This window comes from Polyergus mexicanus, unplaced genomic scaffold (genome assembly GCF_030449975.1).
Source record: "Polyergus mexicanus isolate NDT 795.1 unplaced genomic scaffold, iyPolMexi1.0 SCAF_8, whole genome shotgun sequence".
Taxonomy (NCBI): domain Eukaryota; kingdom Metazoa; phylum Arthropoda; class Insecta; order Hymenoptera; family Formicidae; genus Polyergus; species Polyergus mexicanus.
The window spans coordinates 7,176,764-7,203,946 of NW_027223328.1; the positions used below are offsets into that span (position 1 = coordinate 7,176,764).

Sequence of the window (27,183 nt, forward strand, 5' to 3'; positions counted from 1 at the left end):
CTCGAGTCTCGAACGATCACGCTGCTGCTACTCATATGCCTACGGCCTATGGCCTTTGATTAATACGCCGGCAGTTAGGTAAATTAACTTGCGCGGTTCGCGATGCGTCGATCTTTTTCTTCGCGTCGCGCGACTTTTTATCGCGCGGAACAGCTGTGCGAAGAGAGGCGGATTGCCGGATGGGTGGTTTGCGATTTTTCGCGCGCGATTCCCAGAGTCTTCACTCCGTGCACGTGATTATGACGGAGTTGCCTCATTCGCGCGCGAGTTACACGCGGAAGTGTTTTCCCGGAAAATTTACGTCCCTCTTCCGCCTCTGTCTAGCATGTGTGGTGCGAAAAACCTTAATTTGTCTGTGTCGACAATTCGCATTTTAAGCCCGATCGTGACGCCGACTCTCTCTCTCTCTCTCTGTCTCTCTCGAAATGTAATTATATTTTTTATCGCGCGTAAAACTCATCTTGCGACGAGGAATAATGTAGACAAGCACGTTATTAATTTTATGCAGAACACTCACTAGAGTCAATTTCTTCTTATAAATAGTTGCAACTCAAAGAGAGAAAGGAAAGGTCATAGATCGTAATTGCCATTAGTGCGTAAGTATTTATGTCATTGATGGTTGTTTAAATAGCGATCGTAAAAATGCTAAAATCTGAAGTATCAGTATACAGCGGAATTAATTTTTTTCTGCTTCTCTAACAGAATTTGATCAAAAATCATCATCTATCGCAAGTTTTCGATTTTTCTTCGATCTTCTAAAAAGCAGAATAATTCTAGGACATTATTGATCCAGCTCGGTCTAAATATTGGGTGATTGCATAAGTTCGTGCCCGATTTAAATATAAACTTCAATAGATTATATTTTAGAGATAACACTTTTATTAATCAATTATATAGTCTCCATTCTTTTCTACAATGGTTTTCCAACGATCTATAAGCTTGTCGATTCCATTTTTGAAGAAAGAACTTGGTTTTTCTTGAAAAAAGTTTGTAAGGTGGTTTTCGACAGCTTCCTCGGAATTAAGATTCTTGCCATTTAAACTATTCTGCAAAGACCGGAACAGATAAAAATCTGAAGGCGCAATATCTGGAGAATATGGCGGGTGCTGCAGAATTTCCCATTGCAACTCCTGCAGTTTTCCTGCAGCTTATTCCTTTCAGTCAGGAGATGCGGCACCCACGTATCAAGCTTGGAAATGTATCCAAGCTTTTTTAAATGACGAAAAGCGGTTGAATTATCGATGTTCAGCCTCTCAGCAATATCCTCAGTTGTAATCCTTGGGTTTCTTTCCACTAAGGCATGCACAATGTCATCATCAATGCCAGAAGGCCGTCCAGAGCGGGGTTGATCCTCCATGTTGAAATCACCATTTCGAAATCTGCCAAACCACTTTTTGACTGTTCGGAGAGCAGGAGCGCGGTCCAAATAAACGCTTTGAATATTTTTTTGTGCAATCCCGACACTCACGCCTTTCCGAAATTCATATAGCATTACATGCCGCAAATGCACCTTTTCGTTCTCCATTTTTAATGATTTCTCTTATGCACAAATGGACTTATCTGAACAATATCTGACGCTAAATTGACATAAGACAACGTCATCTATTCGGTGTAAGCAACAATTACCACACGAAAACAATAGAACTCCGCCATGCAGTAACTTAATGCCATCTATGAAAATCGGGCACGAACTTATGCAATCATCCAATATTTTCTGCCATATCAATTGTCGTTATACATAATCGATGTATTAAACTTTTTTAAAATTCCGTGCATACAGAAGCTTATATACAATATTTCATATGCCGAGCGTTCGTTGAACTTTCAAGATCCCTTTTGCCAGATGTTAAAGAAGCATTATGCACGTACGCGCTTTAGAGCCCGTAGAGATTTTACCTCTCTCGCGCGCGACCACGTTGGTGCATCGTGTGAAGAGGATGCACGAGTGAAATTCTCCTATTGACCTTTCACAGCGCGACAAAAATGTCGGAGCCAGTTCTCTCTCTCTTTCTCTTCTTTAACCGATACTCGCGCGCGCGATTCATCGCCTTGCACGAACACACGCGATCTCTGCCGATAGTCTCTAATTGGGATTTGCGGATTTTTCCATCCGTCTAAGTAGAACGTGCTCAAAACTCGACAAGTCGATCTTCCCGCATCGTTAAACGAGAGAAATTTTTTTCGCGCCCCATGTCAAGAAGATTCAATATCTTCAAGCGAGATCAGAAGTTGAAGCTGTGGAAACGAATACTGATCACAATGTAACCAGTCGCCGCTTGTATCTATAAAAAAAAAAATAATAATAATAATTATCAATCAGCGGCTCGAGGCGATCGCTATGTTGGTTATCGAACAGTGAAATCTTAAAGTTCACAGTGCCAAGGAAAACGAGCAGCGTCGGCAAAGTAATCGCGTGTATGTTATTTGAATTCCTTTGGCATAATATCACAAGCGTGACGACTTGCGAAACGATTGTTTAAGCAAATTATTATTTGAGAGCAACAAGACTTCAACTTCTTTTTCCGCAGTTCTATAATCTCAAAATTTAATAATAAAGTAATAATACGGCTCCTTGAGAGAAATATGAGTTTATATTCCTTCTTGGTACACATAATATTCCAATATTAAAATATAAATTCAAAATTTAGAAGATTTTCATACTTTTATTTAGAAAGATGTTAAACTATATCAAGTTGGATAGATCTCGTTGTCGAAACCTGAAATAGTTCTAAAGGCGAATCATCTGATTCAAGAATCGATAAAGAAAAAAAGGCATAAACTCTACAAAAGTAACGCGTTACCGTTACTTTTATAGAGTTTGTTTTTTATAAAAAGTAACTTGTTACCGTTACTCGTTACTGATTTTAAAAAGTAACGCGTTACCGTTACCGTTACTTGGAAAGTAACGATTCGTTACTTTTTCGTTACGTTTTTGTTTTTTGTAATGCTAAAATAAGCTGTTAGCTTATAAAATTATTTAATAATCAATATTAAATATAATAATCTATGTTACAATTAAAAATTCTAAATTAGTCTCTATATATAGCAAGCGTTTTTTATATTAAACTTATTTAATGATTCTAATTTTTTATGTTAATATCTTTACTTTTCAATACATTTATTTTTACTGGAATTTAAATTGTAATTTACAAATTTCAAATTTGTCGGAAATTTTTATCGAACATTGTTTTTAAATATTGATAAGAGAAATATTGATATTATTAAGAGTGTGATTCCAATATTCACTATCGGTATTGTAAAATCTATAATTTACGTTACTATAGATTTTCAGTACTGGCAGTGACTATCGGAATGCAGCTTATGATAAAAGTACAAAATATTTTTCAAAAAATACATCTATTGAATAGATATAAGATAATAAAGAACCAAAAAATAACGATAAAAATAACGGCCGATTCGTTACCGTTACTGTAAAAATGTAACGACGTTACCGTTACAAAGAGAAAAAAGTAACGATCGTTACCGAAAAGAAGTAACGGTAACGGTAACGACGTTACAAGTAACGCGTTACTTCCCAACCCTGCAAATCGGGACTACTCGGCAAGTCGTCGGTCTGTTTGAGATCGACCTTATGCGTGCGTCTGTGTCCTATCGTAAAGAGGAAGGGATGACAGTAACCACGGAGCGGTCATGGCGAGGCGGAAGTAACGATTAAGCGGCGAAGAAAGAGCTGTTATATTAGTCGGCGCAGCATTGTGCGACGGGACCTGGCGTGATGTGTCGCTACCTTTGTGACGATCGTACGACATGCGTATAACGTCCGCCCATTGAGGCACGCACCGACATAATTCGCGTGTTTTACGATCCATGCGGGACCGCGTACGGTCCACAGAGCCGTTCGTCTCCTCTCGATCCGCCGCGGCTTTCTCGCGCCTTAAATCGCGGACGTGACGGAATCATTCGATCTTTCGGGAATCGAATATCAATTCGACGGTGAAGATACGAGACGGAAATCACACGAACGTGGGGAACAAATTCGATTATCCTTCTGTTCTGTCGCAAAGTATCATTCGCCTTATTCGTATGCAGATCTCGTCTGCTTTAAATAAAAACTAGCGCTAACAATATGAAATCAAGATGACAAAATATATTCAATTTATTCGTATTAACTTTGCTTATCCGGATTGATTCATTTGCATTGATAGATTTCCCAAAAGCAGATAAGAAAGATCTCTTTGGCGAAGATCGAATCTTTTCGTCCTTCGGAAATTATTTGACAGCAAACGATAATGATTTATTAATGACCAATAATCAAATTGTAAGCCTCGTTAAGAGGTATACGTCTCCGTGAGAAATCGAAATAGACGACGTCCATGAAGAAAATTGTACACGCTTAGGCCCTGTCATAAGATTTCAAGCTTCAATAAATGATAAATTTATTTCTCCGACCACGTACGGGACAAGGCAAAAAATCGATTTACATCGATATCTTCCAAGTTCTTTCCCGTAAAGAATAGTACGAGATAACAATGACAGATCAATGAAGAGAATGCGGTTTGTTACTTGCGAATGTAATGCGTATTTCGTACGATGGGTTTCGTATCTATCCCGAACAAGTTTTCCTAAATATGGAAATTCCTACATGGAATGCTTCAATTTTTTTTTTTTTTTCATTTTTCAAAACGTACGTCCTCTTCTCGTCGTCAACAAACGCTCTTGACGCTCTATCATTTGTAAAGTTACGATGCAGTGAATTTAAAATTAGATATTAAACAAAAAGTTTACGTAATAATATCTTGACGAACGTAATTTATCTGCATATCATTATCCGTGAAAAGATACAGAAGAGAATCGAAGAAGGCGTATTTATGCAGATATTTTTTTGCGTGCACATTATACGATGTCTAATGTAATTAATAACTTTGCACGGTAATACCTAGTTACACGTGTGGTAATGCGATAAACACCGGATTAATCAGCAATAATTCATTCTAAAGTCGATGCACATCTAAAGTGCTAATACTGAAATATGTTATAGGACTTCTTTGCCTTTCTTTCTTGCAACGAATTCCTACATTATTTAAAAAGGAGGAATTACCGTTCGTCGCGAAGATGATAAAAAATCATTTACGAATTTATCTTGGAGATATAATAATAATAATCTTTATTTAACTTCAGCTTAACGCCAAGAAGTGGACTTGGTTTACACAATACTTATAACTCGCATACCTTTCTCATTCTCTCATGCATATCCTTATAACTACCTTATATTCCTATTTTTTCTTATAACCTTCTTCTTCTCCTTCCAAATTTTCCTTAATAACCTTCCTTTCGCATCATCTAACACATCGTTCCACAATTTTTCCTCTACTTCATTCTCATCCTTACCTATTTCTATAAACCAACTTTTAGTTATATCACAATCTTTACAATAATGACTTATACAATCTTCGCCTATTTCGCAAAATACACAGGCATACGCTTCCTCCCCTAAAAAATATTTATTTCTATCCTCCATGTTTCCGCACCTTATTTATCTTGGAGATATTAAGATAAAAATTATAGTAAAAAGGAAAAAAAACATTGTTGTTGATCTTAGCAATCAACCTAAAGGATCTAAAAATGTTTAGTATACTTTGATGCGAAGAACGATGTGGCTGCAACAATGATCAAAATAATCGTCGGTCAAACTCGGACTCACCTGTCTCGCAATCGACGCCTTTCCATCCCTGTATACACACTTTGTCCCCGTTCTCGTCGCAGGTGTAATGGCCGAAAATGTCGTTTCTAGGTCGGCAGAACTTGGTGCAGGTCGCATTGTAATAATGATCGTCGCATTGGACTCGCACCCGATACGCCAAGTGAGCGTTCTTCCCTTGATGATTGAGAGTGTGCCACGTGGATCCTGGCAGGACGATGCCGCTGTAACTCGCCTCCTCAATTACGCCGGCGCTCTTTTCGTCCCTCGCTTGCAGAATCAACGTGAATTGCCTCTGTAACGGAATATTTTCAAACCATTTTACAAAAGTTACAACGACAACGATAACGTATTAAAAACGTTATTGAAAATTCTCTCGATACTATAATTAAAAACGTAACTTTTAAACATAAAAATTCTACATATTAATTAACTCACAATAGATAAAAAAAAAAAAATTGGCCTGTAAATGAAATTATAAGTGTAAAATTAATTTTTTATATACATATATATTTAATTCTATTTATATAACTTTATTAATTTAAATTGTGAAAATATTTTCTTTTCCTTACTTAATAGAATCATTATTTGAATAAATCTTTGTAAGAAAGAAAATATGCGCATATATCGCAATTAAGATTATATCATTTCGAAAGATGCGGATCTCCGGATTCCCGTTTGCGGTTCAGCGTTGCCGTGACGCAACAAAGTCGGATTAAATACAGAACGGTGATGTCACGGGCGACAAGGGTTCATTTGAAAGAGGAAGGGAGGTGGTTTGATGAAGGCAGCAATTAACCCTTGCCCAGCTTGAATAATTCCTCGCCGGTTTCTAAATGGGACCTTCGGAGAGCCTGTTGCTTTTGCAAATTTATACAGCGTCTGCTGACCTTTGGTGGAGGGGGTGGGCGGGGGAGGAGGGCGGTTTAAATTATACGGTAGTGTAGGGTTACCAATTTCAGGACTTTGGCTTATGTAACCGAGAGTTACACGAAAGCGGATCCGTCGCGCAAAACTACGCGATAGAAAACAACTTCCGATGTAAACGAGATAGTATAGTATACCCGCGCATTGATTCCAACGTAATAAATCTGATAATGCAACAAGATATATACGATGGCGATGAAACACATCATCTTTTATTTCATCGCCAGTGTGCAGAGTGCGTGTTTTTTTTTCTTTAAATATAAATTATTCGTTTTTTAAATTATATATATATACGATAATATAATTTATATATATATATATATATATATATATATACAGATGCAATTCTTATGAATATTTACGCGAGTTTCACGAGGCATATAAAGCAACGTCGAATGTACCATATAAGTAGGATTTGAATACGATCGCAAGTCATATATGTAATGATTATCGATACATTCGTAACATTCAGTTGGACCCCAGAGAATTATCACTAATCGGAATAATTACAACGGTTACCACCAGTATTGACACGACAATTTCGTCCTTTGTATACGGTCGGCTTATCTCCACCATCGCGTTGCCATCGTTCGCAAAGGAGAGCCCGATTGGTACCACCAATCAAGGGCCGTGAGTGAGCGACGACCGGCTAATGCAATAAATAAATTCGAATCGCGGTGCCGCGCGCGGAAGACGCGGCCTGTCCGCTTCTTCGCGTTGCCTCAGCACGGCTGGCACCCGACGGCGGGGTTACACGGGAGTCGAGCCGCCGATGCGATGGTAGAAAGCTGGAAATGTTCCTCTGATGAAACCGGTCCCGGCGAAAAAAAGATTAGCGCGCGGCATCGGCGTCTCGCGAGCGAGCGCGCCTGCGGTATAATGAACTTGACGATCCTCGGAATTAGACAATGAACGCGTATTCTGAAAGGAAGAGAGAGAGAGAGAGAGAGAGAGAGAGAGAGAGAGAGAGATATCTGCGGAATAATATCGCGTGTAATCTCGAAATTTTTATGTCAAAAGAAAAATGAATTTATATTACATTAAAAAAATGATTTAAAATTTAAATATTATAACTTAAATATTATAAAAATTATTGAAAATTGTTATAATATTTATGCATATAAATTACAGTTTATATATATATATATATTAGGTGTACAACTTTGCTTCCGCCGTTTTTTTTTCCGAAATTTGCTTCTGAATCATTCCCATGTCTTTGAGGCGTTTTGAAATTGCTTGTTGAGTCACTCCCAATGATTGTGCCAATTCTTTTTGACTTTGACTATGACTCGAGTCTTCATTAAGTAATGCCTCCAATTCTGCATCTTCGAAAACCTTCTCTCTTCCACCGCTATGCCGGTCTTCGACGTGAAAATCACCGTTCTTGAAGCGTCGAAACCACTCACGACACGTTCTTTCGCTAATAGCGGCTTCACCATAAGTATTTGAGAGCATTCGATGAGCCTCAGCCGCAGATTTCTTCATATTGAAGCAGAAAATTAAAACCTCCCGCAAATGACGAAAATTTGGCTCATAAACTGACATTTTCAATCGAGAATAACTTTATGATGCAGACACAAATGGACTAATGTTTCTATGGGGTTATGTTGACAGATGCCCAAGTTTATCGCATGACGTCTACGATCTATTTATTTCGACCACTACTTACCGCTAAAGCCATCTATAGGAAAACGGCGGAAGCAAAGCTGTACACCTAATAGATAATATAGATAATTCTTTAATTAAAAAAAGATAAATGTCGCAGAAAGATTGTATTTCCAATTAAAGAGATTTTGGATAAGATCGTAGAGTTTGACAAAGTAATCCGTTACCACTTGCGAGAGATATCCGTTTCTTGCGCAAGTGTCGATTTGACATGTGAGCTACTTCTTGCAGACTTGAGGCCTTTCCCGCTTTTGGCGTCGTGTTTCTCGCTTAACTGTACACTCGTGACTCAACTACCAACTCGCGAGCTTAGCGAATCAATTTCTCTCGCGGTGATCCGAGATGTTTATGCATCGCGTCGATCGATTCGCGCGAATCGGTTTCTCTTATTCAAGAATTTGCAAAAATTGATCCGCTAAATCTGCATCTGAGACGAATCGACGATGATCAAGAGCGATGTATTCGGTATCTATGGTATGTCTCGCTTCGACATTTAGAAATCATACACTCGATGATGTAGTCTATGCAGTACAAAGAGCATGTTGTGGCCAATCCGCGGCGAGTCAGACGTCTCGCGCTAAACGTAAAGACAGCGAACTCGAGCTCGCTGGCGGTACCTAGAGCAGATGAGCACTAATTGGTGTTAATTGATGGCTCGCTCGAGGGCCGGCTTTCTCACGCCCGCGACTTTCGTGCTCGCCTTTTTTTTTTACACCTCGTATATATATTCTAATGCGATCGGTCTCGGCCGGTCGTCGCGCTCGCCACTCTGTGAAAAGGACGTTCCTTGTGCTTCAACATCATGACGCTTCCTTTGTCGCGCCGCTCTTATTTCTCCGCGACGAGTTCGTCACAATTGAGACACAAATGGTTTAAGATTAAGGTCGGAGGAAGCGTCTAATATCGTGTTAGATTTGTCCGATTCTCGGACTCGATAAGTTTTCAACGTACGTCGAATCAATTGTATAAAACCTGTACAATATCATCATACGGTATATATAAGGTTTATTGATTCGTGTCGCAAGTTATTACACGTTACGTAATATACCGAGAAAAATTATAACAATCGCGATTAAAAATATAAATTGATTATTTATTTATTTATTTTACATGTATTTTAAATATTTGCTTCATAAAGAAACAATCCCTCTTTTTTTATAAAAGCTTAATAAATAATAGTCAAAAATCAAATACAGTTTTACCAGCCTACGATTTTCCACAGATTGTACGAAATAAGCTCTGTCCGTTTTAAATAAATTTCCGCTGTACTTGCTTGGAATTATCGCAATCCTAAAACAAAGAACATACTCGGTGTGCCAAGAACCGTCGACATCGCAATTGTGAATCTAGGAATTCGCGTGGGCGTTTCGCTATTCGGCTCTCAGTTTTACAATCGCGGGGCGATACCTGACGAATTTCTCCTTTCACCGTTAAATATCGAGAAGAAAATTGAAAGAGCCTGTTAGACGGAGGTGCCACGAGGTGCATTGTACGATCGACGATTCAACCAAATGGAAAGCGGAGATAGATAGAATAGACAATCACATCTTTCGAGAAATATTTATAATAAATAGCATAATAGCATTTTTTAACGCGAGACAAAAATAACTGTTGTATTGTAACAGTCATTGAATATTAATTTTATTATTGTTATCATATTCAATTATTCCACTCGATGTAAAGGAAATATAATAAATAAAATACGGAAGAGAGAGGAGAGCGTGGGATGCACATACGTGCTGCTTTGCCGCCGAATGCGTCATCTCGTATTCCGCGCTCGTGCAGTACGTAACATGAATTATCCTATTTCTTAAATTGTGCGACACGGAGTATAAAACCATTATTCGAATGCGTGTCCGAGCGCGTAAACATACCGATATGCATAAAGCATCGCGAGCTGAGATTTTTTTATGACCGTATATATAATCGAGATTCGTGTCAAATTTAATTCTTTTAAATTAGAAATTTGCGAAAAAAAAATTGCGAAAGAGCCGTAGCCAGGCATGTCCGAGCGAATCAAATGCCTCAGCAAGCTCGAGAGGATAAAACTTCTCGATAATGGAGATTGCTGGCATGATACCACGATCCTTTCGAGGAACGTGGAAGGGACTGCCGTGTCGGGCAATTTGCGTAGGCGTAGGAAATTAATTAAGCCGAGCAGTATTCTCGAAGAAGTCGATGCACGTCCATTTCCAATGTCTATTCGCAATGGCCAATTAATTAATTTCCTGTGCGACCATAGTCGCTTTCATGTTGGCGGTCAAGGCGAGGTATACATTTGTGAATCTCATCTGTATGTCTACGCATATTTTACGGATTTAAAGCGTTATTTTATATAGAATTTCAGCAAGTACATGCATAATCGAAAGTAATCATCGACTTCTAGAAAATTAAAACAGAGTTTAGATATACTTGAAATTTTTAATTTTATCGATTGGTTTAAAAGCGTGAAACGCAGCGGATATTAATCGCTTATCTTTTATAATTTCTATTTTTTAAATACCAGGTATATAAATATGAAACCGGAATTTGCCCATAGCTGGCCCTAGCTGTCAATGTAGTTACCGTCAAACCGCGTCATTGGCGCCATTTTCTTGTTTTGACATCTGATAAAGATTTTCAACTCGCAACAATACAAGTTTCATACAACAGCATAGTTTTTAATAGCGTCGAATATGTCGAATTTTGTGCCTGGAAACTACGATTTGCGAACAGTATTGATTTTCTGTTACCATTTGAAGAAAACTGCTGCAGAATCGCATCGAATGCTTGTCGAAGCTTACGGTGAGCATGCTCTTGGTAAATCACAGTGCTTTGAGTGATTTAAAAAATTCAAAAGTGGCGATTTTGACGTGAGAAACGAAGAACGTGGAAGACCACCGAAAAAGTTTGAAGACAGCGAATTGCAAACATTGTTGGATGAGAATGACGCTCAAACGCAACAACAACTCGATTTGAATCAAGCTTTGCGTGAAAAACGACCAGAATATCAAAAAAGGCGACACAAAGTGATTTTGCTTCACGATAATGCACCATCACACACGGCAAAACCGGTCAAGGAAACAAGGATTGAGGCGTTTAGTTGGGAAATACTTTCGCATGCGGCTTACTCACCAGACTTGGCTCCATCCGATTACTACTTATTTACATCGATGGGACACGCACTTGCCGAGCAGCGCTTCACTTCTTACGAAAATGTACGAAAATGGCTCGATGACTGGTTTGCTTCAAAGGAGCAACAGTTTTTTTGGCGTGGCATCCACAAATTGTCAGAGAGATGGGAAAAATGTATAGCTAGCAATTGTTATCATTTTCATACAATAAACGTGTATTTTCTATACAAAAATTCCGGTTTCATATTTATATATCTGGTATATATTTTTTATATACGAAAAAAAAATTATTATTACGCATACTAAAATGTTTCTATAAGGTGTGGAACGTGTAAATAGTTCGCTACAATGCTCGTAATAATTTTACTCCGTCGCACGTTATTCGAGTCCGCTGAGTGAAACGACAATCGGCCTGATCCGGAATTCGTACGATCTGCATATCCGACGTAATGGAACCTTGCGCGGCAACGGTGGAAGCGATGAGCTCGAGACGAGCCTGAAGAGATCGAAGAGGAAACGAGCGGATACGCGAAGCACGTAGAATCCCGCTGCGAGGCTATCTGGCCGTTTGCCCGCTTACCCTGCCTCGTCCGTCAATCTATCGGGCCTATGACTTACGTGTACACGCACGTGTGCTCGTTGGTAGTCGCACGGAGCAGGTATAGAGGTAGACAGGTAGATAGGTACATACTTCGTACGCCGAATAGAGTGCGCCGAGTCTCCTCTCTCTACGTCAGGCGACGTGTCTTAGGTTTCGCGGAAAAGATCGAACGAGCCATACGTGAGGACGCGTACAAAAGTGACGACGACGTACCGATCGAACGAGGGTACCTTCGATTTCTCGTACAAGATCCCTCCTCGCCTGGTCGCGCGTTAGATTTCGCGACGCGGATCTTTCTCACGCGTGTGTCGGGAAGCGAGCGTGTCCCTCGATCCCGACAGGATTTATAGTCGACCCCCGATAATGCAACGCATGACGAAACTGTCCCTACGTAGTTACACACCTTATTTTCGATACAATTTCCATATATAATTAATAAGATTCGATGAATATTCTCTGATCGAGGATGAAAGAGTTTTGATAAATTTAACTTCAAAAGCTAGATAAATCCTTCTCCTTTATTAAATTTTCCGCGCGTCCCTCCCTTCGATATCATATCCCATGCGATATTACGTAATGTTAGATGGTGTCTGTATCGTCGAGAAAATAATCACATACGATTTGATTCGCAGCCGAGAATCAATCTCCGTTAATTGACCGAGCCGGAACACACGGTAATTGAAAAAGGCCGGCGACGCCGAGGAACGCAGAAGGTGCCTTCGCGGCGGCGATTCCGGTTCGCTCGTCGGAGATTCCGTCCGGTCGCGTCGTCTCTCTCAGTAGCGCATTCCCCTCAGTGGCGGAAATCTTCGTTCTGGAATCCTGGCGGCCGTCCTCGCTTCCCAATTAGTTGGGTAGCTAATAAATCTCGCGGCGTACCCAGAACTGCAGAAGGACTGCTCTCTCGCAGGAACGAAAGAGGATCGAGAAGAGAGGCGAGAGAAGGATGAAGGAGTCGGTGTAAAAGGGAGCTGAAGACAGGAGAGAGAGAGAGGGTCCCGTCGTCGTCTTGGTCGTGGACGAGGAGGCGCTCGTGGAGGAGAGGCGTCCACTATCCGCGAGGGCACAAGGCCAAGTGCACGGCGCGCCTTCTTCCCGCTTAAAGGAACCCAAGAGGCAACGACGTGTAGAGAGTCGCGGACAGCGATGGTAGTTGGCTGGTGGTAGTGGTGCGTTACCTGCATAATATAACGCGAGTCGGCAGACTTGCGGTATGCCTCGCATTAAATACTCTCCTGGATCTCCTCCGCGAATGTACTTAGGTCGAGTACCTACGAGTGAGGCTCGTAATGGACATATTCTCTATCGCGCGTCATCAACATTCTCGTTACATACGGATACGTCAAAATGACCAAGATTGACTACCGAGATCAATCCGGATTTAATATCGCTGCAATTTGAACAAAGAAAATAAGTTATTGATGGATAAATTTTAATGGAATTATAATGGAATTTATATTTATCCTCATTGATGGCTAAACATAAATTCCATTACGAGTTTATTCCATTAAAGATAGAAACGCGGTTAAATCTCCGAGGCTCGTATTGTCACGGAGAAAAGGCGCGGATCGAGAGACACTATGTACTCCGGCGGTCGTTTGTACGGACAGTCTCGACAGCCTTTCGAGAGAAGGGAGAGTCAGGGAGAGAATGAGAAGAGAAGGAGAGAGGAAGAGGGGGAGAGACGAGTTTGGTATGCGCTTCGCGTAGCGGGTTCACACACGACCGGCCCAAAGGAGAGGAGACCCCAAGGCCCCGCTGCTTCGCCTCCACCATCGAAGCTCGTTGGAGCCCCCCGTGGACACGAAGATACTCCGAAGTGAAGAAGCATCGCCCAAAGCGTGGCGACATTCCCTCCCCCCTTCTTCTGTATCGCCACGTCTCTTGTTCCCCTCTCGCAGCTCGTGATGTACACGCGGTCGCATTGTACACCTGCCTGTGTTTGCGCGTGTCGCCGACACGCAGCTGCGTATAATACTATAATATAAGCAAGTCGAACCGTGTAAATCTTACGAGAGGAGGCATCGTGATTGGAACCACCCTCGAGGCGACCGCGTAAAAGGGAGCAATTTCGGAGCGGCGAGAGAACAAGAGGGACCGGTTCGAGCGCGCGCAAGTTTCGACAAATCGGCCGCGCTTCCGTGTTAAGAACGGGCAATTTATGCGTTCCCGCGGCGAACCCGTCGCGCGATGAATCCTGCTTTAATGGACACCCGTTGATTCATCGGCGTGCCACTGCTCTCTCGGGAAGAGGAAACCGCGGGTTCGCGTGTGCTTAAAAATCGGCGCGCCTTGCATGCGTACGTTGAATGCGTTTCCACGTCCTCCTCCTCTTTTCTCCGCGCACGACTGTGTAATTAAATTCATACATCAGGTTTCCCCGTACCTCGTATATCTCATCTTCGTAATTTTCACTTCTTTTATTTTTCACAATTTTTCTAATTGAGCGAAACTTTCCATTATACGTAACGCACTTTATTCTAATTTACGTAATCAAATAATAATATTAAATCATAAATTTAATATTCCTTATAAATCTCTTCTATCTATTAATTTCTAATAATTTTTGCAACGTTACATTTTCTCTAGACATTCAGATTTTATCTCGAGATATTTTAATAATTTTCTCTCCCCCTTTCTATCTCTTGTCAACTCTCGTACTCATCATCGATGTCACTTTAATAGTGCAATCTACGAGAATATATATCGAAGCGCGCGAACGAGTCGCCTATTATAAAAATAATTCTAATAACGATCGAACGATATACGCAGCGCAACTCTCTCGTTTAACGATCGACGATAAATCGCGCGGGTCATTATATCGGCAGCATGACGATTACGTTAATGGAATCAAGATTAATGACGGCGCGCGTGGGAGTAGCGGGCGAGTGTCGCGTAGCGACATTGTTGATTTTCATCGAGAGAAATTGTCTTTGTCAAGAGCCGATTCGGCAATCGGGAGGAGAGAAGAAATCGACAATCAGGAAATCTTTAATTCGCGCGGACGTAAATCTCGAGACGGCGAAACGACGCGCCTGGTTGGGGTTGATTATAAACCCCGCGGGCGATCTGGACGATCTGGCGCAAAAGAGAGCAATTTTGGATCGTCGACCGAGTCCTTCTCCCGAAGACCGGTTCGCGTGGAACTTTTGACAAATTGCTCGCGCTTCCGCGTTTCGAAACGGCGCGATTTACGCGCGATTAGAAAAAGGCACACCGGCGAACGCAGGGATGCGCGACGCACGAGAATGACCGCCATGTAAATCCCGCGAGCGTTATTCATTATTTCGCGTTAGCATCGCGTATTAACGGCGCTAATATATTTGAACAACCCGTAGATGCCGCTCGCGGGCTTAAGCGCGCTTTATTCATGACGCTATTAAGCGCGCGATGCGGACGCAGTGCGGTTCGCGCGATGCGACCACTAATTTCGCGAGAGTAGCGTTTACAAAGGAATAAAACGTATGAAAGTTATCCCCTTGCAAGAAGAAGAGATCGCATTGTCATTACACACTACATATCAATATATTTCCTAATTTCTGCAATAATTTTCATTTTATAATAGACACAAAAATGTGAGATGAATTACAATATCTTTTGAGAAGACCCACTTTCATAAATATGGAAAAAAAAAACGCGTGCTCGGAGGACGCATGAATTTTTTGTAAATCTACATTCTACGCTTCAGCTAAAAATAAAACGAAATGAAAAAAAGTCGACTCTCCCAAATGCTATATGGTCGAAGAATCGATAGTTTCGGTAGTTAGCGGTAGTTTCGGAACATGCGATTGGAAGAGCAACGAAGACATCGTCCAGAATGGAAAACGCTTATAAGGCCGCAGGGCCCGTTTTCGAGACGCGGATGTACACCTGTTGGTTGAGTCCCTGACTCACGTCGCTCGATCCCCGCGGCGTTCCGCGACGCGTCTTGGAGGAGAAGGGGGGAGGGGGGGGGGAGGGAAGAACGGGCTCCTTCATTTTCGTTCCCCGTCCCTTCTCCTCGCATCCCCGCCAGTCGCAGCTTCTTCCATGATGAATGCCGCTCGGCCGAACATCATTTATCATTATACGTCTATTATCGAAACTATGATTGTCGGAATTAATCACGTGGCCGGAGAAAGGAGATTACTACGGACTACGGTTTCCGATTCGATCCGGGGGACAAGCTCTTTTTTTTTCATCTTCATAACTGTACCGATGTCACGTTAAAAAAAAAAAAGCGATATTTTTATAACCTAGAAATCTATTACAATTGAATTAAATATCATTGCATATATATTTATATAGATTTATATGACCAGAGTTTCTCTTTTTACAAAACATTAGTTTTCACTACGTTCCCAGTATCAAGTTCGAAAAATTTGTTAAATTACTCGAATAAGTGAACGCGCGCTATTTTTAAACAGTAATTCCGCAGCGTCCACGTGGATCCGGCGGCGTCTATTGACGTTTCGTCTTTCATAGCGGCGCCCAGATTGGAAACATTGTGCGTACGGGTTTGTCTGTGTTTTCCAATGCGTCCGACGCAGCGGTAAATCGTATAGTCGAGTTCATAGAGTTGCATTGACGATGGTTGAGGAGAAAACGTATTCGAATAATCTGTCGTAAAGACGGAGAGAAAGAGAGAAAGAGAAAGAGATGCGTAGTCGGAGAAAGGAGACGCGAAACACGCCGTTCGAAGATGCATATACAGCTCCAGGGAGAAGATTGTGCGAAAGCTCGACTGTATGTATGTATATACATTCGACGATGGCTTCCCGTGCTATTATGCCACTACTGGAGAGAGAAGAGAGACAGAGAAAGAGATACGACGCTCGTATATTCCTTCTTACATCGGTATTGAAATTAGAAGCGGGGAAAGTCGACGACGAGAGACGATCGCAACGTTTGACGTTGCTGCTATCGCGACCGCATCACGTTTGCGTAAACTGGGTCTCTATTAGAAAACTCTTGCGATTACCGGCGATATCCGCGTACGTAACTTATCGAAAGTTAGACCGCGTATCGCGGAGGAACCTCGTCTAATCCTTCGGATAAGTAAAACGTCGAATGTTACATACATATGTGTTTCTTCATATGTGTCTAATGGATTCAACCATCCAATTATTGCATGTTGATGAGATTTGGATGTCTGAAACATTCGAGGTGCGCTTGAATAGCAATTTTCGTATATACGATTGATGATTCGCGTTACACGATCTGAGAAAAATCATTTTCGGATTTCGAGCGTTGCGGAAAGCGTGAATTAAAGCACGCGCCATGATTCGTCCATTACTGATGAGAGAATCAGGGGATTCATATCGGTGAGAGGAAGAAATATCTTCCGTGAATATATTTTCTCGAACCAGTCGCTAAACGCAGGTGGCATTCGGTAGCCCGTGCGCGCGAGCGTTCGCCGCTCACTCGCGTCGACCAGGGACGAGATTATATATACCGTATTCAATCAGCGGAGATGATAATGACGGCCATTATCCGCGCAAGAACGATGAAAGTCAAGCGGTTTACCGTTTTTCGAGCTAGGCAGAACGTGAAAACGATTGTATAGCTATTACACGACGCGAATACGTGGCGTATCCAGATGTATCCGAGATATTAGGTGTACAACTTTGCTTCCGCCGTTTTTTTTTCCGAAATTCGAGGCTTTATTGTAAAAAACTGGTTATACATTTTGAAATTGCTTATGTTAAGTCACTCCCAATGATCGTGCCAATTCTTTTTGACTTTGACTCGAGTCTTCATTAAGTAATGCCTCCAATTCTGCATCTTCGAAAACCTTCTCTCTTCCACCGCTATGCCGCCGGTCTTCGACGTGAAAATCACCGTTCTTGAAGCGTCGAAACCACTCACGACACGTTCTTTCGCTAATAGCGGCTTCACCATAAGTATTTGAGAGCATTCGATGAGCCTCAGCCGCAGATTTCTTCATATTGAAGCAGAAAATTAAAACCTCCCGCAAATGACGAGAATTTGGCTCGTAAACTGACATTTTCAATGGAGAATAACTTTATGATGCAGACACAAATCGACTAATGTTTCTATGGGGTTATGTTGACAGATGCCCAAGTTTATCGCATGACGTCTATGATCTATTTATTTCGACCAGTGTTGTTCTCGGGGACGCTTTTTTCGCGCATGAGCAGCGCAGTGGTAGAGAAATCCAGCGGCGGCGTATATAGTTAGTATTTAATGTGCACACAAGGGCAATTAGGCGCGAAAGTTTTGGCGGGTTCCAGAAGAGGCTAAGCATAGGCTAGGTAAGTAATAATAAATAGATATTATTTTTTTATTAGTATGGAGGATAAAAACAAAAAAGGAGCCATTAAGAAAGAAAGACGTTTTGTTAATGCGTGGCTAGATGAAGATAATTTTAAAGGATGGTTGGCTACCCATCCAACTAAAATAAAGCTTTTTGCAATTTATGCAATACTACCATCAGATGTAGCAAAACAAATTTAATACGGCATTCGCAAAAGGCCAAACATATAGAACAAGTAAATCTTCAGAGCCCCGATCATAATAATAACAATGGTCTGCATAGTGATAAAGTTAAACGCGCGGATATAAAATTAGCAGCATTTTTTTCGGAACATAATATTGCTTTTTATATTGCAGATCATTTAATTCCTTTATTTTTAACATTATCTCAGTAGAGGTTCCATAGCACCCTTTTTCTTATAAACGTGATACATACCTAAAGGCCACATTTAATGCGCATGCGCGAAAAAAGCGTCCCCGAGAACAACACTGATTTCGACCACTACTTACCGCTAAAGCCATCTATAGGAAAACGGCGGAAGCAAAATTGTACACCTAATATATCCGAGCGTATCTCTGCGCGTTTCTTATTTCGCTGTCGTCTCCTCATACTCGACCCGCGTACAAACGTTACGTTCTCCGACGCACGTGTATACGCTTCTTAGCGTATTATATTCCTAGATACTTTTTCTTTTTTATTACGCACCAACGGCGCGCCATAATTGAATTAGACCGGCAGAGCGCTAAACGATCGAAGGTAGCACGTCAAAAACGGGAGAAGAAACCCTTTGCAAGAAAGGGAAGCAATTTAAAAATTTCTGTTTATATCTCTCGTAGCGGCGGTCCTTCGAGATGAGAGAAAACAAGAAAGAGAGAATGACAGGGAGGGGGGAGGGGAGGGGAAATAGGGCCTCTTAGTTTTCCTTTGTCGCGATGGGTCCTCTCGACGAAAGATACCCGCGAGCGAGTTATGAAATATACAAACAGAGAAGTTGGAGGTTCTTCAAACAATCCACGACGATACGGGCGCGTGTAGGTAGATAGGTAGGTAGGTAGGTAGGTAGGTAGGTAGGTAGGTAGATAGGTAGGTACACGGGTGCGTTTTTTCGAATGCGTGTTGGTCCGCGCGCGGACACGAACGCGGTACCCCTTCGGGACCCCTTCAGGCACCCACCGAGCCCATCGTTGTCTGAAGGGGACACTCTCGACGGTCCTATGTGTATACCAGGCTCGCAAGGGCACGCCTGCACGCGCACTCCAGCGTCTCTCGAGAGGACTGTTTGGGTCTCCTCGAAATCGCTCGCGCATTATGCCGTAATTACGTTAGACGACAACGGTCGGATCGTGGGTGGAGGCACGCTGCTAATTGAGTACAAGACGACTCTTCGGGACGTAAAAAAAAAAAAAGAAAAAAAGAAAAAGACGGAGTTTCTCCCGTGTTATAATGCAGCGTTTAATAACGCACTGTAACTATTTTATAAAACCGTGACAGAGCATTTTATGTTAATATTATGACGATAACATAATGATGATGACATCTCAGAGGGGGCCTTAAAAGTCTTCAAAATCTTTTTCTTTTAGTCAGACACGATTCATAAATGCTTTCTTTCATCACGACTAAATAGAGGACAATTATCTCATTTATAAAAAAGTGTGAAACAAATAACGCGATTATCAAATTTGTAAAATACGCCGACGCGATCTTCTTCAAATATTGAATGTGTGAGAAATTCGCGTATGTAACTGTCGAAAGAACTGATTCATAACTACAGAAGAAACAGCGGGATAAAAATTTAACGTGGATAAACGATCGTAAAAATTTCATCGCGAGAGTTTACAGAGGACGAGGAAGAAAGGGCGAGGACACGGGAAAAAACGATAGAAAGGGAGAGAGAGAGAGAGAGAGAGGAAGAGGAGGAATCGACGATGAGGAGTTGCCAAGCGACTGGAACCAAACTGGAATTTAACGCAACGACTCGCGCTGGATGGGAGAGACCAGCGGACGGGAAATCCCTCGCGCGTTTTCGATAATTCTCTCTCTCTCTCTCTCTCTCGCGCGCGCGCGCATCCTCGCCTCATCGTAGACAAAGGAATCGGGTCTATAGGCTAGAAATTTGCGTTATTCACGCGACCGGCCATGTAATGCGAGCCGTAAACACCACGACTCTTACTCGCGCGTTGCGAAAGAACGGTGCGCGTTCACCGCGATTCACATCAATCTCGGCCGGCTTTTGTCGATTTCGAGAATGAAAGCTCGAACTGAAAAAAGGACATCGATACACACGCGCATATGTGTGCATACGCATACAAACGGTGTCGGTCCCCGGAGGCGGCGTCGTCTCACGACGTCGATGATAAATGGATTCGTTGCGGCTGATTCTCGCGAGTCCCCGAATATGTCGTCCCATCGTTACGGCTTCATCCTCTCGAACCGTCCGTTCTTTCGGCACGGCGACCATTGTGCCGGTGACCAAACAAAATTACAGTCCCGTATATACGTACCGTACGGAGCGCGTTATTAAACGCGCGCGGGACATCGAATTAAGCCTCGTCGCGCCTCGTATACGTGTAACGGCGACTGGTTGGGATTTTCAGCCGACGTTCTCACGGATATTAGGTGATGCCGCGCGTGTGTTTTGGCACTCGACATGCTCTCCTGCCTGCCTTCTTTCAGTCCTCGATCCTCTCAACGCGTGTTTAGCGTTAAACGCCACCACCTGATTCTCATCCGACAATGTTGACATTTCGAATAGCGTTTTCGACAAATAAGATTTTTCTATAAATTCGAACTAAATGGAACAAATTCGCGAAATATGTTTATAAAATGCAATATATTCTAAAATATTATATTGTATATATATATTTTTTGCACTAGAAATCAATGTAAATCTATAAGGAAACGGAAAGTAGGAGTGGAATACGCAATTAGGAAAAGTAAAGAAAAGCAAAGGTGCGACAGAAATGAAAAAGGAAAAGAGGGACTGGATTATGGAGGCAGAAGGATAACAGAGGAAGGAGGAAGAAGAGAAGGGGAGAGCAACAGGTGAGGAGAGCCGAAAGAAGTGGTGTGACAGAAGAGGAGACAGGTTAAGCGCAGAAAGACGGTAGAAAAAAGAGTGTGAGTGAGAAAAGTGATAAGGAGGAGAAGAAAGTGAAAGGAGAGAGAAGTGGAACGAAGAGGAAGAAAGGGAATATAGAGAAGTGGATAAAAGAATTGGTGGAGGAGATAAGGGGAATAAGGAAAGAACTAAAACTATGAGAGAAGAGAGAGAGAGAGAGGAAGGAAAGAAGAGGGTGAAAGGTCAACATCGACAACAGAGGAGAAGAGAGAAGAAGAGCAGGACGAGAAGAGAGAGGAAAATAAGGGATCGAGCAAGAGAAAGGAAAAGAAGATAAAGAGGAGACAGGTTGTAGTGAGGAGGACGAGGGAGAGAAGAGGACAAGGAAGAGAAAAGAGAGAAAGTAAAATCCGGGTGGGACACGGAAGAAGATAGTGAGACGGATAGAAAAGACGATGAGAAAGGAGGAGAGGAGAAGTATGGACGAGCGGAAGAAGGGGGGGGGGAAGAAAGAGGACGAGAGACAACGGGGGAGAGCGATGAAGAGAAGAGAAAGTAGAAAGTGAGATACGAGAGGAAACGGATGGAAGAGAGGAAAAGGAGACAGTAAGAGCGAGAGAGAAGAAGAAGAAGGAGAAGAAATATGATATGGAGAGGAGTCAAAGGAGAAGAGCCAGAGAAGAGAAGAAAGGAAATAAGCCGAAGGAATGATGGAGGAGGTATTAGAAAGGAGGGCAAAAATAAGGGGGGTGGAGAAGAGAGTAGAAGAGGGAGGAAGAAAATTTTTGATTATAGAGATGGAGGATGAAGGGGAAACAGAGGCACTGTTAGGGAAGAAGTATGAGATTAGGAAAACGTGGGAAGTGAGAATAGATGAGGACTTGTTGGAGATAGGGGAACAAGGGATGGAAGAGAGGAAGATAAGGTGGAAACTGTTAGAGAAGGCAAAGGAGGAAAGAAGAAAGAAAAGGAGTGCGGTAGTGAGTAATAGGAGGATCTGGGTAGATGGGAAGAAATGGAAGTGAGATGAGGAGAGGAAGATATGGTGGGAGAAGAGATGAGGGTAAAATTTAGCGGGGTAAGAGGAAAGTGTTATAGACGTAGAAATAAGATTAACGGTAAGAGTGGAAGAAGAAGGAAAGATACGGACGGTAGAAAGTATATATGTGAGGATGGGAAGAAGGAAGCGAAATGGAAGAAGTGTGTGAGGAGGAGAAATAAGTTTAGGAGAAGATAGGTTAAGAGAGTAATGTAAGACGAATTGGAGAGGAGGAAGGGAGCAGAGAGGGGAGAATTTGTAAAAAATATAAGAGAATGCGAAAAATATGAGAAGAAGGACTTTGTAAAGACTTTGTAACCCCTTTGGGGAACAAATGAAGCCTATTATCTATCTATGTATATATTTTTTGCACTATTAAAATTATTAAAAACAATTACGCTTAATAAATTCAAATGTAGATTAAAGTAACAACTCACCGTCCATCGGAAGGTGAAGTGTAATGGCAGGGTGGCGGGTTCGGTGAGGGTAAAGGTGTTAAAACCGATAAATTGACTAGATGTGTTGCCGAAGCTACAGGAGCCGATGGCGGTGACATTCGACTGATATTCCTTGAGGCAGAGCCAGAAGATCGTCGAGCAGGGCGTCGTGCAGGGCGGGAATCCTCCTTTTCCGCCCCCGCCACCCCCGCCGCAACACCTACCGTCCACCAGGGTGCCCCTGTTGTTCGTCAGCGAGAGGATCTGCACCTCAAAGTATCCGCTCGCGGTTGTCGCCTGTAGCAATAAATGGAGATGTTTGTTAAAAACTGACTCGATATGTATACTATATGATTTCGACGCGTTATATATTATTGCTATTGCGATTACTGTAATAATCATTTATCGCGATAACGCAATACGTTGAAAGAATGTCCAGTATCTAATAGAAGAGAGAACGTTTTTAGAATCACATCACAATGCACTTTGGTCGTTTTAAATAAAACAATCACTATACAAATTCATGTATTCAGGTAATAAATAATGCAAGTATTTGTTAGGCGTTATCAAAAATCACATATTACTCATTAATTCATCGTAAATATTGTTACATAAATCGCGTGAAATTGAGATAAAATGAACGTGGGAAGAGGGAGATCAAAAAATACCGCGAGTCCCTTCCAGTCCCTTGTGAAAGACTTTTTCATAAAGTTTGATTCCCGCCTCTGTACCAAGCACGGGGACCTGAAAAAGCCTCGGGTTACTGTCCATTATTGCGTATCGTGGAAACGGAAGTCTCGTGTTAAGGAGAAAGAGATAGAGACGGGGCCCTCGGGCGAATGCGTCGAATACGGCAGCAGTAGCGGTAGCAACAGCAGCGGCAACTTGGTGCCAATCTCGGGAAAGAAATCGAGCAGTTTCGAAACTGCAATCGCGCGGTCTGGCAATTTTCGAGCTCGCCAATACTGCATGCCGTTACGCGCGATACGCATCGCGTATTCTACGTAAGTACGGTAAGAGCGATTACTTCTTCCCCTCGCACACTTGCGCATTCGAGTTCCTTATACACAAATTCCAATCGCGATAAAACATGTATATGTATACAATCTGCGGTCCTTTTATGCCGCATTAATCCTTTTAATAAGCCAATTTATTTATTATTAATTTTAATTAATTTTTTTCCATTAATTGATCTTACGACCAACATCTAGAATCGTATAAAAAATATCCGTAAAAAATAACTATAAAGTACTATAAGTGTGAGAGAGACGGAGCTTATATAAACTTGTGAAAGTGATTTTGTTATAATTTAATTCGCATCAAAGGGATATATAAGTGGGAGTATAGAGCCACATTGTACATCGCTCGTGTGTAGATATGTTCGGTATGATGTGGGTGTATGTGTATACATGTCTGAGCCTACGTAATTACCGTAAGAGTAAGATCGAAGGTAGAAAGTGCGCAAAGGATCGTCTGCTGGCCTTTGCGCTTTCCATAACGCGCTTCCTTCTACGTTACATAAGACTGTTTCGCGAGTGACATTTTAACGGTCTGGCGCGGCGTCGAGCTCCCGCGGTTCTTCGACTCGAGAAATGTCGAAGATAAAACGGAGGATGTATAATTGAAAAGATGAAAAGCGTCTCGTAAATTGACGACATTCGCGCGATAACAATCCCGCGACGTAAGAAAGACGGCAGAATCGTATGGCGATAATATAATGGACTTCGTAATAAGAATCGGATCTTGTGCACGTTCGAACAAAAGACCATGTATATAAAGATCCGTTTAATTTCGTGCCTTTGACCGACGTGATGATGTGCACCGTAATGTACACATCGGAGCAATTTTGAAATCTTTAAAAGATGGAAAGGAGCGCGTGAGTCAGCTGTCGTTTCTGCGAAATGTCATATGAGCTCAAACTATTTTAACTAATAATATTTGAATCGCATACACATTATAGACAATTCAAATTATACTGCAAAGAATATAATTATAAATAAAAGTTGCACAAGAATATATATATATATATTTCTTTCATTTAGAAAAATTATAAATATTGTACAGTTGCATACACATATGTTTTCTTATATATGTCAAACTTTAATCAGCAACAGCGGTAGCGCGCATATAGATCCATTGAAAGCGACCGATGCTTTTCGCTTGTATAAAAATCGGAGAATTGATCAAACTTCTTCCAATGGCGACGGCATTCGATGTCGTCTCGTCGCGCTTCTCGTTTTTACGACGATGAATTGCCTATCCGGCGGTGAGTCCCCGGCGTCGTACGAGTTTCCGTGCGCGCGGTGACGAGAGCTGCGCGTTTGTTTGGAAAGCGAACGCCGTGTGTAACGACCCGCGTACGCGTTTTATTAGCCGAGCATACTTATTCTAGAGGCTCTCTCGGCTTCGCCGGTAACCTCTTGCCTCCGTGCGCGGTCCAGCGTTAGAGAGTTCCCTCTTTCTCTTTCTTGCTTGCGCGCGCGGACGTTTGCAAACGCGCGCTCCGCAAACTTTGCACAGTCTGCTCACGTGCCGACAAGAAATTGCCGGACGACGGGCAAGCTGGAGATGTTTTAAGTTAGCCGACGCGGAAGAGTCTCTCCTCTAGACGCAGCACGCGGTTGGGCGCTTACGGAGAGCCATGGCCGGAGGATATTCAACATAACGTTCGTAAGACACGACCGGAATATCTGACGAAATTTTGGCACCGGATTGGAAAGTGGGATGCAGCAATTCACGATAATATTTTAATAACGTCATTTTTGTAATATACTGTATCAATATGTTAATAACATTTTATATATAATATATACAGGGTGTCCCATTTTAAAGGACCCACTCAAATATCTAAGAAACTTTGCGTTAAATCGAAAAATGTTTCAAACAAAAGTTGTGTGGCTTCAACGGGGCCATAAGATGGTGTCATTGGTTTGAGCTTGGATGGCATCGTTAAGGTCAAGTCAAGGATACCTTTAACTTCTTAAATGGAGCCCCCTATTTTTTATTGCATATTCTTATAGTTTATGTCGAGATCTTTCCAAAACACTATAATAAAGTATTTTTTTATTAAGTACTTTTTGAGTTATTTTATATTTTAATCCGACATATTTTGATATAAAAAATTAAATATCTCGTAAAATATTTAGTTTTTGATAATCTTACCGTAATACTTCTATGTACAGAATAATGAGACAAATCAATTAGTATAAAAAAAAAAAATTGTTTTTAAGAAAATTATTTACAATGTATTTTTTAAAATAATTATTTTTTTTTGGCACTAATTGATTTGTCTCATTATTCTGTACATAAAAGTATTACGGTAAGATTATTGAAAACTGAATATTTTACAAAATATTTTATTTTTTATATCAAAATATGTCAGATTAAAATATAAAATAACTCAAAAAGTACTTAATGAAAAAATACTTTATTATAGTGTTTTGGAAAGCTCTCGAGATAAGCTACAAGAATACTAAATAAAAAATGGGGGTTTCCATTTAAGATTTTAAAGTTGACCTTCACATGACCTTCAAATGATTTTCCAAGGTCAAATTATTGTCACCATCTTATGGCCCCCTTGAAGCCACACAACTTTTGTTTGAAACATTTTTCGATTTAACGCAGTGTTTCTGAGATATTTGAGTGGGTCCTTTAAAATGGGACACCCTGTATATATCGCCTATTATGTTATAATATAGGCAAAATATATTATACATGCTTGTTTTTAAATAAAGTGTATGTAAAGAGATAAGAGCAAAGATATTAATAATATTGTGCGATATAATGTTGGAATATTTAATTGTTATTTAATAGAAGTAAATTTTAATTAAAGTTAAATATTTTTCTTAATTATTCTCTTATATACCTCTCATTTAATTTTTATTTGATTATTTATTATTTGAAAGGATGATAAAAATTCTTTTCGTTCAACTTCAAAAAATCTGTACAGCTCGAATTCGGTCATGATGATTTTCGCATTCATCGTTGAAAAAAGACACGAGTCTCACTATCCCAGTATTTTCCCACATGGTCGGAGTCGACTGCCACCCAGCGATAATTGAAGTTCCCTGGGACTGTCGAGGTGTAATAAAGGTGGGGGACACCTCGTATTAGCGGCCACTTCCCTATCCTGACACCGCGCCTTCGGAGCGTTCGTTTCTTTCGTCTTTCGCAGCGGCGCTCGCTTTCGCGGTTATTAAGTTGAAAGTTCATCCCTTTCTAACCGCACATTACGCGCGCATTGTAATAACTCCATTGTCCTTTAAACAGGTTTCATGATTTACATTGAAAAATAAGATTCTTAAATTATACACCCGACTGTGTTATTGCCTTTTTAATGACCGAGTTGCAGAGACATACTTTTGAAAAGGCGTACGAAATTAATTTTCGAGTCGTTTTCTCATGACCAAATCAGACTTAGATGTCCAG

General features: G+C 41.3%; 1 protein-coding gene across 5 annotated transcripts in view; it reads right to left on the reverse strand.

The window, feature by feature from the left end:
* Ser (protein serrate) overlaps positions 1-27,183 on the reverse strand; it is a 51,001-nt gene that overhangs the window by 6,773 nt on the left and 17,045 nt on the right. For 2 of the 5 annotated variants that reach the window (XM_070299884.1, XM_070299883.1), the window contains exons 2-3: positions 22,756-23,052; positions 5,663-5,954 (exon numbers count right to left, since the gene is read on the reverse strand). In XM_070299884.1, coding sequence (XP_070155985.1) covers positions 5,663-5,954; positions 22,756-23,052 — 589 coding nt within the window. Of the gene's footprint in view, positions 1-5,662; positions 5,955-7,096; positions 7,715-22,755; positions 23,053-27,183 lie in introns of those variants that run through there. The other 3 variants (XM_070299887.1, XM_070299886.1, XM_070299885.1) reach the window with 3 other exon arrangements.